This window comes from Pavona decussata, unplaced genomic scaffold (genome assembly GCF_977016875.1).
Source record: "Pavona decussata unplaced genomic scaffold, jaPavDecu1.1 SCAFFOLD_178, whole genome shotgun sequence".
NCBI classification, from domain to species: domain Eukaryota; kingdom Metazoa; phylum Cnidaria; class Anthozoa; order Scleractinia; family Agariciidae; genus Pavona; species Pavona decussata.
In genome coordinates this window covers 190,944-206,235 of record NW_028145588.1, presented here as the reverse complement: position 1 = coordinate 206,235, position 15,292 = coordinate 190,944, and the positions used below count along the sequence as shown (strand labels likewise).

General features: G+C 40.8%; 2 protein-coding genes and 1 long non-coding RNA gene across 3 annotated transcripts in view; 2 read left to right on the top strand and 1 right to left on the bottom strand.

Moving 5' to 3' along the window:
* LOC146463362 (uncharacterized) overlaps positions 1-15,292 on the bottom strand; it is a 403,676-nt gene that overhangs the window by 204,619 nt on the left and 183,765 nt on the right. The window lies entirely within an intron of this gene.
* Positions 5,824-7,286, top strand: LOC146463368 (cyclic GMP-AMP synthase-like receptor 1). Its single transcript, XM_085084498.1, has one exon. The coding sequence runs from the start codon at positions 6,017-6,019 to the stop codon at positions 7,172-7,174; it is 1,158 nt and encodes a 385-aa protein (XP_084940624.1). The 5' UTR covers positions 5,824-6,016; the 3' UTR covers positions 7,175-7,286.
* The window catches only part of LOC146463366 (cadherin-23-like), a 64,683-nt gene continuing 63,384 nt past the window's right edge, over positions 13,994-15,292 (top strand). The window contains exon 1 of the mRNA XM_085084463.1: positions 13,994-14,472. The gene's annotated coding sequence lies outside the window, so the exon portion shown is untranslated. The remainder of the gene's footprint in view (positions 14,473-15,292) is intronic.

Genomic DNA, 15,292 nt, shown 5'->3' with positions numbered 1-15,292 from the left:
TGCGAGCTATGACAAATTCTAATCACCTTGCACCTTCTGCACCTTTATTTGCACAATTGAATATCCTCGATATTTTTAAACTGAATTCCTTTTATATTGCAAAATTTATGTTTTCCTATCACCAACGTTTGCTGCCTTCGCCCTTTCTAAATTTATTTCCGACTGGTGGTCAAATTCATGATTATGATACTAGAACCTCAGCTCATTTTCGACCTCACACCTGCCGAACTAATATCAAGCAATTTACTATACTCTATAGAGGGCCAAAAATATGGAATGCTTTGCCATTATCAATTACGTCTTCCCCTAGTCTATCCACCTTCAAAAGAAAGCTTCTTGATTTCCTAAGTTAATTGCATGAAACGTCCGACTCTGTTATGTCTTTATAGTCTTACCACCAACGTATGTTAAAAAATCTCAATACAATGTCTTTACTGATCTTAAAGTCCCAACATATCTCCGAAGAGACCTCTCAGTATAAGCCCGGGGGTTTCTTGAGGTCTACTCGCCACTTCTTACTTCTTTTACTATTATTTACTCTCCGAAAACTCACCGAGCTCTGAGCTGGCGCCATGTTGTGACGTCACGCGGTTATCAAATTTGATAACTGTGCAGGACTGGGCACCGAGTTAAGATCTCGGTCGCGCTCTTTTTTATTACGGGGGATGCCCTGAGAGGGCGTACCGTGTCTAAAAACGGGTCGATTTCTTTTTACGCGGGATGCCCTGAGGGGGCATACCGTGTCTAAAAACGGGTCGATTTCTTTTTTTTTTTTTTTTTTACGCAGGATGCCCTGAGGGGGCATACCGTCTCTAAAAACGGGTCGATTTTGTTTTTGTTTTCTTTTTTTTTTCTTCGTCGTAGCCACAAATCGGTACATTAATTTATTACGCAGGATGCCCTGAGGGGGCATACCGTGTAAAAACGGGTCGATTTCTTTTTTTTTTTTTTCCTCGTCGTAGCTACAAATCGGTACATTAATTTATTCATTAAACTCTCCCCTCTCCAACTCGGGATGTATTGTTCTGATTATCGTCAACAACAGCAGGCCAATCAAAATTTGAAGCGGTAAATCGAAAGAATAACTTCTAAGAAGCAGCCGACATTTAAAACGGTGGAAACTGGTGAGTTCATAGCGAAGGAATCGTGCTTTGTTTGACAGTCTTAGACCACGACGCAAGACTGAAAAGAGGTCACTGAAAAGCTTACATTATCGTAATGAAACTTCATAAACTTCCGGTGATAGTCTGAGTCGCGTAACACAAGGGAAACAACGTAACGCGATCGTCGTGACTCAAACTATTCCATTCGCAACAATAGTTTTATCAATCGGCGAAGCATACAGTTGGAATAAATGAATCATTCCCAGCATCACGCGCCTTTTAAGCATGGTTTTGTCCATGCGTTTCAATGTTAAGATGGTCTTGGCCATCTACATTCAGTTGACTTTGCGAGACAGGAATTCGATGCTTTGTCTGCTTTCTCCCTGAGGCACGTGGTGTGGCAACGCGTGATTCGGGGAGCGGGCAGGTTCAAAGTACGAAACTTGATAGGACATGGGTTTTGTTGCATTTTATTTGAGCTGGCTCTGTTGCTGGTTTCATATAGAACTGCTACACCGTGCTGACGAGTTCCAATAAGAACGAAACAGCTGTCCACGGTTGCAGCCCTGTTTTGTCGGTTTCTGTCGGGTTGTTGTCTCGCAAAGTCAACTCTTTCACGTAGTATCAGCCTTGCAGTTTGTGTTATCACGCGTAATGCCAGTATAGCAGGCGTCTTTTTTTTTTTTTTTTTCTTCCTCGTAGCCACAAATCAGTACATTAATTTATTCATTAAACTCACCCCTCTCCTACTCGGGATGTATTGTTCTAATTGTCTTCAACAGAAGCAGGCCAATCAAAATTCATTCTTGTCGCTTATATCGCTAGGGAGGGGACCTACTCACCCTTACCTGTGTGACGTCAACGCATCATTTGATTTCTTCATTAAAACTGCATTATATTGTGGCGCCATATTGTTTATAACATATTCTGGACTCAAGTGTGCCGTTTTCAAACAGCAATTTTACCATTTTGAAGCGGCAAATCGAAAGAATAACTTCTAAGAAGCATTCGACATTTAAAACGGTGGAAATTGGTGAGTTCATGGCGAAGGAATCTTGCTTTGTTTGACAGTCTTAGACCAGGATGCGAGACTGAAAACATGTCATTAAGAAGCTTACGTTATCGTAATAGAACTTCACAAATTTCCGGTGAAAGTTTAAGTCGCGTAACACAAGGGAAACAACGTAACGCAATCGTCGTGACTCAAACTATTCCATTAGCAAGGATAGTTTTATCAATGGGCGAAGCATACAGTTGGAATTAATGAATCAGCCCCAGCATCACGCGTAATGCTAGTATAGCAGGCATCTTGTTTTTACGCGAGATGCCCTGAGGGGGCATACCGTGTCTAAAAACGGGTCGATTTCTTTTCTTTTTTTTTTTTTTTTTCCTCGTAGCTACAAATCGGTACATTAATTTATTCATTAAACTCTTTCCATTCCTACTTGGGATGTATTGTTCTGATTGTCTTCAACAACAGCAGGCCAATTAAAATCCATTCTTGTCGCTTATATTGCTAGGGAGGGGACCCACTCACCCTTACCTGTGTGACGTCAACGCATCATTTGATTTCTTCATTAAAACTGCATTATATTGTGGCGCCATATTGTTTATAACATATTCTGGACTCAAGTGTGCCGTTTTCAAAAAAGCAAATTCACCATTTTGAAGCGGCAAATCGAAAGAATAACTTCTAAGAAGCACTCGACATTTAAAACGGTGGAAATTGGTGAGTTCATGGCAAAGAAATCTTGCTTTGTTTGAGAGTCTTAGACCAGGACGCGAGACTGAAAAGAGGTCATTGAGAAGCTTACGTTATCGTAATAGAACTTCACAAATTTCCGGTGGAAGTTTAAGTCGCGTAACACAAGGGAAACAACGTAACGCGATCGTCGCGACTCAAATTATTCCATTAGCAAGGATAGTTTTATCAATGGGCGAAGCATACAGTTGGAATAAATGAATCAGCCTCAGCATCACGCGTAATGCCAGTATGGCAGGCATCTTGTTTTTACGCGGGATGCCCTGAGGGGGCATACCGTGTCTAAAAACGGGTCGTTTTTTTTCTACGCGGGATGCCCTGAAAGGGCATACCGTGTCTAAAAACGGGTCGATTTCTTTTCTTTCTTTCTTTTTTTTTTTTTCGTCGTAGCTACAAATCGGTAGATTAATTACGCGGGATGCCCTGAGGGGGCATACCGTGTCTAAAAACGGGTGGATTTCTTTTTTTTTTTTTTCTTCGTCGTAGCTACAAATCGGTACATTAATTTATTCATTAAAGTCTCCCCTCTCCTACTCGGGATGTATTGTTCTGATTGTCTTCAACAACAGCAGGCCAATCGAAATCGATTCTTGTCGCTTAAATCGCGAGGGAGGGGACCCACTCACCCCTACGTGTGTGACGTCAAAGCATCATTTGATATATTTATTAAAAACAGATTAAATTGTCGCGCCATATTGTTAACATGTTCTGGACTTAAGTGTGCCGTTTTCTAACGGAAATTTTACCATTTTGAAGCGGTGAATCGAAAGAATAACTTCTAAGAAGCACCCGACATTTAAAACGGTGGAAATTGGTGAGTTCCTGGCGAAGGAATCGTGCTTTGTTTGACAGTCTTAAACCACGACGCGAGACTGAAAAGAGGTCATTGAGAAGTTTACGTTATCGTAATGGAATTTCACACATTTCCGGTGATAGTCTGAGTCGCGCAACACAAGGGAAACAACGTAACGCGATCGTCGTGACTCAAACTATTCCATTAGCAAGGATAGTTTTATCAATCGGCGAAGCATACAGTTGGAATGAATGAATCAGCCCAAGCATCACACGTAATGCCAACTGCCCACAAATGCCCACTCACCCCTACCTGTGTGACGTCAATGCATCATTTGATATATTTATAAAAGACGGATTAAATTGTCACGCGATCGTCGTGACTTAAACTATTCCACTAGCAAGGATAGTCTTATCAATCGGCAAAGCATACAGTTGGAATAAATGAATCAGCCCCAGCATCACGCGTGATGCCAGTATAGCAGGCATCTTGTTTATTCATTAAACTCTTCCCTTTCCTACTTGGGATGTATTGTTCTGATTGTCTTCAACAACAGCAGGCCAATCAAAATCCATTCCTGTCGCTTGTATCGCTAGGGAGGGGACCTACTCACCCTTACCTGTGTGACGTCAACGCATCATTTGATTTCTTCATTAAAACTGCATTAAAATGTGGCGCCATATTGTTTATAACATATTCTGGACTCAAGTGTGCCGTTTTCAAACAGCAATTTCACCATTTTGAAGCGGCAAATCGAAAGAATAACTTCTAAGAAGCACTCGACATTTAAAACGGTGGAAATTGGTGAGTTCATGGCGAAAGAATCGTGCTTTAATTGACAGTCTTAGACCACGACGCGAGACTGAAAAGAGGTCATTGAGAAGCTTACGTTATCGTAATAGAACTTCACAAATTTCCGGTGAAAGTCTAAGTCGCGTACGTAACACAAGGGAAACAACGTAACGCGATCGTCGTGACTCAAACTATTCCATTAGCAAGGATAGTTTTATCAATCGGCAAAGCATGCAGTTGGAATAAATGAATCAGACCCAGCATGACGCGTAATGCTAGTATAGCAGGCATGTTGTTATTTATGTAACATTAGCCTTTTTAAGGTATCAGGCTATTGTAACGTCTCTTGCCTCAGGGTCAGTCTCAAACATACACTGAAGAAGAAAGGCCGTACCTTTCGAAGGATTGGAAAATATATTTAATACAATAAAATCTGCAATTCCACAGTGAGTGGTGCCGGATCACTTGTAGACTAGGATCAGCAAATTATTTTAAATACAAAATACTGACGGTAGACTGATCTCAACGGCGGAGGTGACGAGCTTGATAAAATAAACAACAAAGGCTCGAATAACTGAAATATATTTGTTTTAAGAAAACAAACTTTTGCCCGATATTTCGGTTTGCAATACAAACTTTCCTCGGGGGCTGAACGAAAAAGAATGGTGAGAAACATAAAAGGATCGTTACAAATGATCGTTATATTTCCCTGACCGTCGGAAATTAGCCTTGCTCTTTATTGGATTATTTGTTCTACAACTTGTTACTGATTAGATCCTTTACTACAGGATGCGGTAGTTTTATTTTGTCGCGGTAGTCCTTCCAAACTGACCGTCACTGGTTTTTACTGAAAGTGGACTGATTAACTCAGGACAGTATTCAGCTAAAAGATCACCATTTTTCAAGTAAACTTCTTAAACTCATTAATAATTCATCAAGCCAAAACAAAGCAATTCACTACCGTGAAGGAGGTTTAGAAATGTGATCTTAATTATCATAAAATTTTGTGAACTTTTGCTTCGAATTTCTCCGAGAATTATCAATAGTTTGAGAAGCTATATGAAACACTCGAAAGAGTGTTTCCTCCTATTTCGAAACACCTCGAAGTTGGTTAAAAAACTCGGCTGCGCCTCGCTTTTCCAACCTACTTCTTGGTGTTTGGAAATCGGAGGAAACACTCTTCCTCGTGTTCGATATATTACATGTACTTCTTGTTCATTTCATTAATCAATTAATTATTGATTTATTATTAAGAGCTTCAACCGAGCCAACTTCTATGGCGTCTGGAGGAAGTCACGTGACCAGGCTGGTATATTCAGCTTCTGGCAGGTGGTTATTAAAACACTTAGTGTTTACACGCGTAGAATATTAACATTCGCTCTCTCTTCTAAGTTTAAAATGTCTTTCCAATCTCTTAGGAGAGAAAAGAGCGCGTTGGCCATGAGGAAACGAAGTTTCGATGTAACTTCAGATCCTCGGCGACATCTTCGACGATTTCCTTCAGATTCAGATCTTTATCGAAAAGTTTTGCACAAAAAAGCCATGTCGCAAGCAAATCTGCATTAAATGTTTGCCTCCTGTACGCAGTTAAACAAAACAGCTTCGCCAAAGCAACATCAAAACTGTAAAGTTTTCAAGTACCAGGAGAAGTTAGCTAGCGAACTTAATAAGTTTTATTCCCTTCAGGTGAGGGAGAAAAGAATTCAAGTTAAAAGGAGCAAACGCCTGGATTTTTCTGTTGTGTTTAAAGTGCTAATTAATGCACAAGTCGTCAACGAAAGGTTTACCATTGGGGAAATCCTACAGAAGGGGACAACATACGGTGACATGATAGAAAAGGAAAGTCAAAGGTTTGAGTTTGGTGTGCCTGTGTATTTAGATGACAATGACAATTTTTTTATTCATCGTGCCGAAGAAGGCGGCTTCGCAAGGTTACAACTTGAAGACGATGAAACTTGGAACGACTGTCTCGACTTCAATGGGTTTCTCTCGGCAAGCCTTGTTCGCTCTAAGCTTCACTTAACGATGAAGAGCGCTCTTAAAAACTTGAGCAACAACATCGAACAAGGAATTGATGAGTTTCCGGGCGGAGTTGAGACGGTAGAAATATTCTGCGAAGGCTCCACTATTGTCTTGCAAATAAACGATGGTTTGTTGGTCGGGGATTTGATCCCGACAATTTCGATTCCGAAGACAACTTCGGAGTGGTGCCGTAGATTTTCCGTAAAATCCAAGCCTCCATCTCATGTTGTCGCTAAAGCTTGTAAACTTCCTATGAGCGATCCAGAAACCCTTTGGAAACTGTCATTTTTGCCCGAAGAAAAGAGAAAATTCCTCTCTTTGGGTACTACAAGATATCACTTGTTTCTATGCCTGTCAGAAATGCGACAGCGAGACAAGACATTGAAGGAATTATCTTTGTATCATTTACAAACTGTTCTTTTTCACGTAGGAGATCAAATCAATGATCCTTTGAAATGGTCCACGGAAAATTTAGGTGATCGTTTCTTGGACATTCTGCGCTGCTTGGAAAAGTTTCTGGAAGATAAACATTGTCCCCATTACTTTATACCGAACGCTAACCTGTTTTCGTGCATGAATGTTGCCACAATCTCCATACTCAAAGACAGAGTGCGTAGAATGTTGAAACCATCGTGTGTAGCTTGTGGTGTAGCTACAATTTGTGAAACCACAGGACAGGGTAAGGACTTGCTACAGGGTTGATCATCTTCGCAATTCTGCCTTTTCTTCTTATCCCAAATTAAAGTGCACTTATACCAAAACATATCATTGTAAAAGCTTTTTTTGAGACTAGTATTGCGCAATCTTTATTTACGCACGAGTTCAAAATTAAAGCAATTGAAAAGTACCATCCCGTTAAAATAATAATAAAAAAAATAAACAGATTAAAGCCGACTCTTAAGAACTACATTGCTAAATACTGCAATTGTCCAAGTACAAGTATATTCTATGTCAAAAACAGATTCCAAAAGTGCTGAATAATATGAACCAGAAAGAAAGGTCTTAATGTAGACAAGTAAATACAAAGAGGAACTTCTTTAGAAAAACGCCATTCCATAATTTTATAATAAGCCTGAAACATACTAGTCCTGCAAGACGGGAAAGTATTCGTAAGTATTATTAAAGGTTAAGTTGAGTTCGGCCGTTACTAACAAAAGAAACGTAGTTTGAGATCAGTACCAATAAAGACCATAAATACCATAAAGAGCCTTACTGGAAAAAGATCAAATTTCTCGGTCATAACAAAGAGGTAGCAGTTCAAGAAATAATAGGAATCTTCAGATCAGAGTATGAGTACGACTTTCAAATTTCAAATCAGTCACATCCCCAGAACTCTCGCTCCCTCCCGTTGTTTACCAGCAGATAAGGAGACCCTAGAAACAAGATTGGTGTAACAAGCGGTTATCTAAAAGACGCAAACTAGATTTGAAAATTCGTACTCGTACTCCATCTCGTACTCGATCGTGGTCAGGGTCCCAAAGCCTTTCCCTGTACCAGGAGTAACCTGTCCTTCATCTTCAGGATCCATTCAGTGGCACGCCTTTGTTTGCGTTCTATTTTGGTCTTCTACGAACTGTAGGGTGGAGACCAAACCTGTTTATCCAAATTTCGCCTTCTCCCAGCAACAAGGGTGCAATTCACTTAGGGCAATCTCTTTCCCAGGATAGTGTAATGGCAATTTTACGACATCGACAAAGAAATAACAAAATAAAGGGCGAATGTAAAAATTAAGGGGAAAATGAACAGGTGCGCAAAGGCTTTTAAGAAACTCTTCGAGCACTTTCCATGTTGAAAGATGCTTTTCAAAGTCTCACGAGGTTTCGTGACATTGAATTTTAGGGGATCTGGGAATTAGATTACAGCACTAATCTAGCATTAACACTCAGCCCTTCTGCGGCCAAACAGGAATTTTCGTCAGAGATAAAAATTCTTCTGAATGACCTCACCAATTTTAAATCGACGTTCGCATGACAGCATCGTGGATTTAACTACGTAGCCTGCACGGACTACACTGAGCCCTTGATAATTGTCCGTCTGTTATACGTGGCGCAAGCTAGGGTATAACACGCTCCAAAACCTTTTTCACATCGGTAAGTAAAACAAAATGTATGCCCTTTTTTCTTTGCTTTCGGGATACTAATCCCATTTCGATTACTTTTGACCAACTATTGAAGAGACGGTCGAGAAATTCCCGAATGTGAGGAATTCACAGAAGCAAGTATGGATGTATTCAGCTGATTTATTTTCCATAAATCCCCAGATCGCGAACAAACGCAAAAATGCTGCCCCCTTGCTTCATTTGTATTTCTCTGCACGTCTTGTTGCCTATTACTTTATATGAAAATCAAGAAAATTAATTTAGCTTTGATTGTCGAGTAGTGTTGGTGGACTTGCCATTTGGGTTCTCTTAGTATATAGCGTAAACGTAATTCTGGCAATTTTCGTCTTGATTAGTTGCACTTTCCAAACGAATTTGGGACGTTAGCATCTTCTTCCACTTTCATTTTATGTGACATTTGGGGAAATCCCTTCCACTGTTCTCAAAGGATCAAGTTTCTTTACAAATCAGGGACACAAAAAGGAAAGCACCAGAAAAATATTTCTAAGCATTTAAACACAGCGCAAGAAATTGATCATCAACATAACATATCTCACTTAAGAAATTAAGCAATACTACGACCTACTAAGATAATCATAGAACATGTTTATGCAGTGAATGTTTTGAGGCAAGGATCATATAGACCTCGTAGGTCAATGTTGGTGGTTTGTATTTCATTGTTAGCAAGAGGAATTTCTGCTCCAATATATCAGGTGTTACGATGATTTTCTTTTCCAAAGCCGAGACATTCACAACGGCGGGATATCAGTCTTCCTTAATTTATACAGATACAGAAGCATTTTATATCTCATACCGTTGTACAAGGCGAGATTTCAGTCTTCTTTATATACCTCGCCACTTATATACTTTATAAAACTATATACCTCGATACCAATAGCGTACATATGCAGCAACTGTAACAGAGACTGCCACTAAAGAATTGGACTCTACAGTCACAGTCGACACTGCCCCAATACAGTGAACTGACATTTCAGGCGCAGTACGCCCATTGTCTTTCGAGACAGAAGGAGAAAACGAATTTACAGAGGCATTCAGCTCGCCGCCGTACAACGGCGAGGTTTCAAACTCTGCTACTGATATACAGAGGAAGTCGTTCTATAATAGCCAGGTTGCGGCTAAATTATACGTATTGCGAAGTTGGTGATTTTTTACTCGTTCTGCATATTGAAACAATCACCTAATTTGTGTGTGTGTCTGATCACCGTTTTCAAAGTTTTAAGAGCCTTTTCACGAGGTTTCGTGACATATAGTTCAGTTTGGGTGATCTGGGAACTAGATTACAGAACTCATCTAGCACCAATACTCAGCCCCTCCGCAGCCATGTATATAGGAAATACGTCAGAGATTAAAATTCCTCTGAATCACATCATTGAATCGGATCGACGATAACATGACAGCAACGAGGATATATTTGCCATGCAGCTCCGAAAACGGACTATAACCCCCCGGTGTTAGTCAATCTGAAGCACAAGCTTGGACATGCAGGATATAACAAGTTCAAAACCTTTTTTCACATCAGTAAGTAAAGAACAATTTATCTCATGTAGGAATTTGCGTCAGAGATAAAAATTCCTCTGAATCACCGATCAAAATCGACGCGGGTCATATGACAGCGACGAGGATATAACTAGCCTGCGCCAAGTATACTGAACCCTTGGTAATTGTCCGTCTGTGGTGCTGGCTAGGATACAACAGACTCAAGAATCCTTTTTACATCGGTAAGTAAACGACAATTTATGCCATTTTCTCCTTGCTTTCGGGATACTAATCCCATTTAGATTACGTTTGACGAGCTATTGAAGAAACGGTCGACAAATTCTCGAATGTGAGGAATTTATAGATTCAAGTATGAATTTAGTCAGCCGATTTATTTTCCATAAATCCCAAGATCGCGAACAAACCCGAAATAGCTGCCCTCTTGCCTCATATGTTTTTTTCTGCACGTCTTGTTGCATATTGCTGATGAGTCCAAAATCAAGAAACTTAATTTAGCTTTGTGTTTGTCGAGTGGCGCTGGTGGACTAGTCAACCGGAAGTAACCATCTGGGTTGTTTTATTACAATTAGTTAAACGATTATTTCATTTGGTTACTTAATTGATCATTTACTTAATGTTTAAAACGCACAGTTAATTTGTTTATCCACGGAACACCAGAGAGCTCTTGAGAGCTCGCTTTAAAGGTTTCCGTGCGTTTCGGGTCGAATCGGGATTTGCAAATGATGGTTTTTATTGGGAAAAGAAAACCAGAGAACCTGGAAAAAAACCCCGCTTGCAGCAGGACTTCAACCCTACACTGCTCCTATTCCAGCAATTTTCTTCATGATACGCTGTACTTTCCAAACGAATTCAGATTTGGGACGTTGGTTCTTGCACGTCCATACCATGGTGACATTCGGGGATTAGTGATGATTAGTTTCACTTTCCAAACGAATTTGGGACGTTAGCCGCATCTTCTTTTATTTTCATTTATTACGCGGGATGCCCTGAGGGGGCATACCGTTTCTCAAAACGGGTCGATTTCTTTCTTTTTTTTTTTGACGCAGGATGCCCTGAAGGGGCATACCGTGTCTAAAAACGGGTCGATTTCTTTTTTACGCGGGATGCCCTGAGGAGGCATACCGTGTCTAAAAACGGGTCGATTTCTTTTTTTTTTTTTATGCGGGATGCCCTGAAGGGGCATACCGTGTCTAAAAACGGGTCGATTTCTTTTTTACGCGGGATGCCCTGAGGAGGCATACCGTGTCTAAAAACGGGTCGATTTCTTTTTTTTTTTTATGCGGGATGCCCTGAAGGGGCATACCGTGTCTAAAAACGGGTCGATATCTTTTTTACGCGGGATGCCCTGAGGAGGCATACCGTGTCTAAAAACGGGTCGATTTCTTTTTTACGCGGGATGCCCTGAGGAGGCATACCGTGTCTAAAAACGGGTCGATTTCTTTTTTTTTTTTATGCGGGATGCCCTGAAGGGGCATACCGTGTCTAAAAACGGGTCGATATCTTTTTTACGCGGGATGCCCTGAGGAGGCATACCGTGTCTAAAAACGGGTCGATTTCTTTTTTTTTTTATGCGGGATGCCCTGAAGGGGCATACCGTGTCTAAAAACGGGTCGATTTCTTTTTTACGCGGGATGCCCTGAGAGGGCATACCGTGTCTAAAAACGGGCCGATTTCTTTTTTTTTTTTTCTTCGTAGTAGCTACAAATCTGTATATTAATTTATTCATTAAACTCTCCCCTCTCCTACTCGGGATGTATTGTTCTGATTGTCTTCAACAAAAGCAGGGCAATCAAAATCCATTCTTGTCGCTTATATCGCGAAGGAGGGGACCCACTCACCCCTACCTGAGTGACGTCAATGCATCATTTGATATATTTATTAAAGACGGATTAAATTGTCGCGCCATATTGTTTTAACATGTTGTGGACTCAAGTGTGCCGTTTTCAAACGGAAATTTCACCATTTTGAAGCAGTAAATCGAAAGAATAACTTCTAAGAAGCAGCCGACATCTAAAACGGTGGAAATTGGTGAGTTCCTGGAGAAGGAATTGCGCTTTGTTTGACAGTCTTAGACCACGACGCGAGACTGAAAAGAGGTCATTGAGAAGCTTACGTTATCGTAATGGATTTTTACAAACTTCCGGTGAAAGTCTGGGTCGCGTAACACAAGGGAAACAACGTAACGCGATCGTCGTGACTCAAACTATTCCATTAGCAAGGATAGTTTTATCAATCGGCGAAGCATACAGTTGGAATAAATGAATCAGCCCCAGCATCACGCGTAATGCCAGTAGAGCAGGCATCTTATTTTTTTTCTTCGTCGTAGCTACAAATTGGAACATTAATTATTCATTAAACTCTCCCCTCTCCTACTTGGGATGTATTGTTCTGATTGTCTTTAACAACAGCAGGGCAATCAAAATCCATTCTTGTCGCTTATATCGCTAGTTAGGGGACCCACTCACCCTTACCTGTGTGACGTCAACGCATCATTTGATTTTTTCATTAAAACTGCATTAAATTGTGGCGCCATATTGTTTATAACATATTCTTGACTCAAGTGTGCCGTTTTCAAACAGCAATTTCACCATTTTAAAGCGGCAAATCGAAAGAATAACTTCTAAGAAGCACTCGACATTTAAAACGGTGGAAATTGGTGAGTTCAAGGCGAAGGAATCGTGCTTTGTTTGGACGCGAGACTGAAAAGATGTCATTGAGAAGCTTACGTTATCGTAATAGAACTTCACAAATTTCCGGTGAAAGTCTGAGTCGCGTAACACAAGGGAAACAACGTAACGCGATCATCGTGATCTAGACCTTCAGTCCAAATCATAAAAATATCATCAAGGAACTAACACTACATTTCAACTCCGCATTAATGAATTAAAAGCTTATCTCCTCGCACGAGGATATCATAACACCTTCCTTGACTCACAATTCCTACGAGCTGCTAATATTTCTCGCACTGACGCTCTGCAAACTAACCGTAACGACTCTATTAACCGCATACCTTTTGTCGTTATATATAACCCAGCACCTCCTCACCTCTCTAATATATTACGCAAACATTTTAACATATTACTTTCCTCCGACCGTTGCAGGGACGTTTTTAAACACCCACCTATCGTCGCTTACAGACGCACTTCCAACCTTCGCGACATTTTAGTTAAAGCACAGCTACCGACTGTCACCGCTCCTAACAGCACTAATTCACCACCAGGATCTTTCCGTTGGGGACAAAATTGCACCACTTGTCCTTACATTACTAACGGTCTTAAACATTATACATTTTCTTCCACAGGCGAAACCCGTAACATCACTTCACACATAACCTGTAACACCAAAAATTTAATCTACATGGTACAATGTAACCGCTGCCATTTACAATACATAGGTGAAACTAAGCGACGTCTCAAAGACAGATTCAACGAACATAGATGCCCAGTTGACAAAACTAACATTACATCCAAACCATTACCACTGTTACTGAACATTTTCTTTCTCAACCTAACCACTGCCACACTGACATGCAACTAATACCACTTGAAGTTATCCACTCCTCACGTGATTCAATCAGAAAAGCCAGAGAGTCTTTCCTTATAGATTTAGCGGGGACCTTGGAACCCCACGGTTTGAATAGACGTAATGAATTGTAATTTTTTTATTTTATTTTACTTATTTCATTATCCTTTGGTTAACCACCTTGTAAACGTCATTTCCGCCGCTCCTATGTATTGCAACATCCTCCATAATATAATATTGTAATTTCATTTATATAATTTAGTAACATCTAAACCTGAAGAAGGCTGGTGTAGCCAGCCGAAATATTGTTTTAAAATATATTACGTTGTGTCAGCTTTGCAGTAGTCTTTGGACTTCTCATCGTCTAAAAATAGGACTGGCATTCATAGAGAGAAGTATCTCGGAAATTCTTAATGACTACTTTAAATCATTTCTGTCCAGACTTGTAAATATCCGGACTTGAACAGCGATGACGGAAAACGTTTGCAAAAGTTTGCGTTTTAATACAATGTCGGCGATCATCACAAGATTTGGTAGAATCGAAAGCGTAGAACACTTGAATGTGGCCTTTACGACGTAGCCTGCGTGACCGGCGTAATCGGGGAAGGGGAGGGGAGGGCCCCGAACTCTGTCATTTTTTCTCGCTTCCCTTGCTCCCCCTCCCTTTTTCCGATATATTCTGCGAGTCACTGTTCTTTCGAATCAAACTGGCGTCGGCTGTGAAGCGTTCAAGAACGGTTCCCCATAGCGCAGAGAGGGTTCTGGAGTCGTTAGAACAAAATGGTGATGGCAATGATGGCATGGCGAGTGGCGAAGAAAGCGATCTACATCGTCAGCTGCAACATACAAGCGACAGATCGAGGTATCAGTAAACTGTCCTGCGTGAATGTGTTATTACGTAAGCACACAATGCGTTTCAGATCATTTTACTCTCTAGTTCTTGCCATTCAATCACAACAATTTAGAACTTATTCCCCCACTAATGAAAGGTGAATAACAAATGCGTTCCGCTGTATTTCATTTATAAATGTAAACAGCGGAACATTGACAAACGTACGAGGACAACCCACGCGTGATGCATAGCGTTACTCTTGATCACACCGGAAATTGCGAAGTGATAGCGTAATCATGACCCGGCTTCACACAGATACACATCTGACCCACGGTTAGTATTGAAGTATAATTGGTTTCTGTCTTCAAATCAAAGGCGAAAACATAAGGATTAAAGCCCGGGAATTAAAGCATCTGTACGAAGCACAAGGTACAAAATATTGACGGCGGACTGATCCCGACGGCGGAGGTGACTAGCCCGGGAGGGGGGGGGGGGGGGGGGGCACTCCCATAAATTTTGGATAGGTGTGTGCCACCCAGGTTCTTAAACCCTGATCCTTTTTAAGGCCCAAACCCGAACAATGACACTATTTAAGGGAAAAACAAAAACTAAGAATTTAATGTCGTGAACGGATTTCTTTCGTTCCTGTAACATCAGAAGTTAATCATCAAGCATAGAATACTAGAGTAAGCCTAGTTTAATAATATGCCATCATAACCATGGAACATCTTTCAGAGAAGTTCGTTCACTGAGTGTTATTCCAGCCTGCGGAGCTAGCGGAATTGCTTCTGCGCGCGTAAGAGTTTTGTCGGTGAAACCGCCATTCTCGCGACAAGCGAGCACCGCAGGC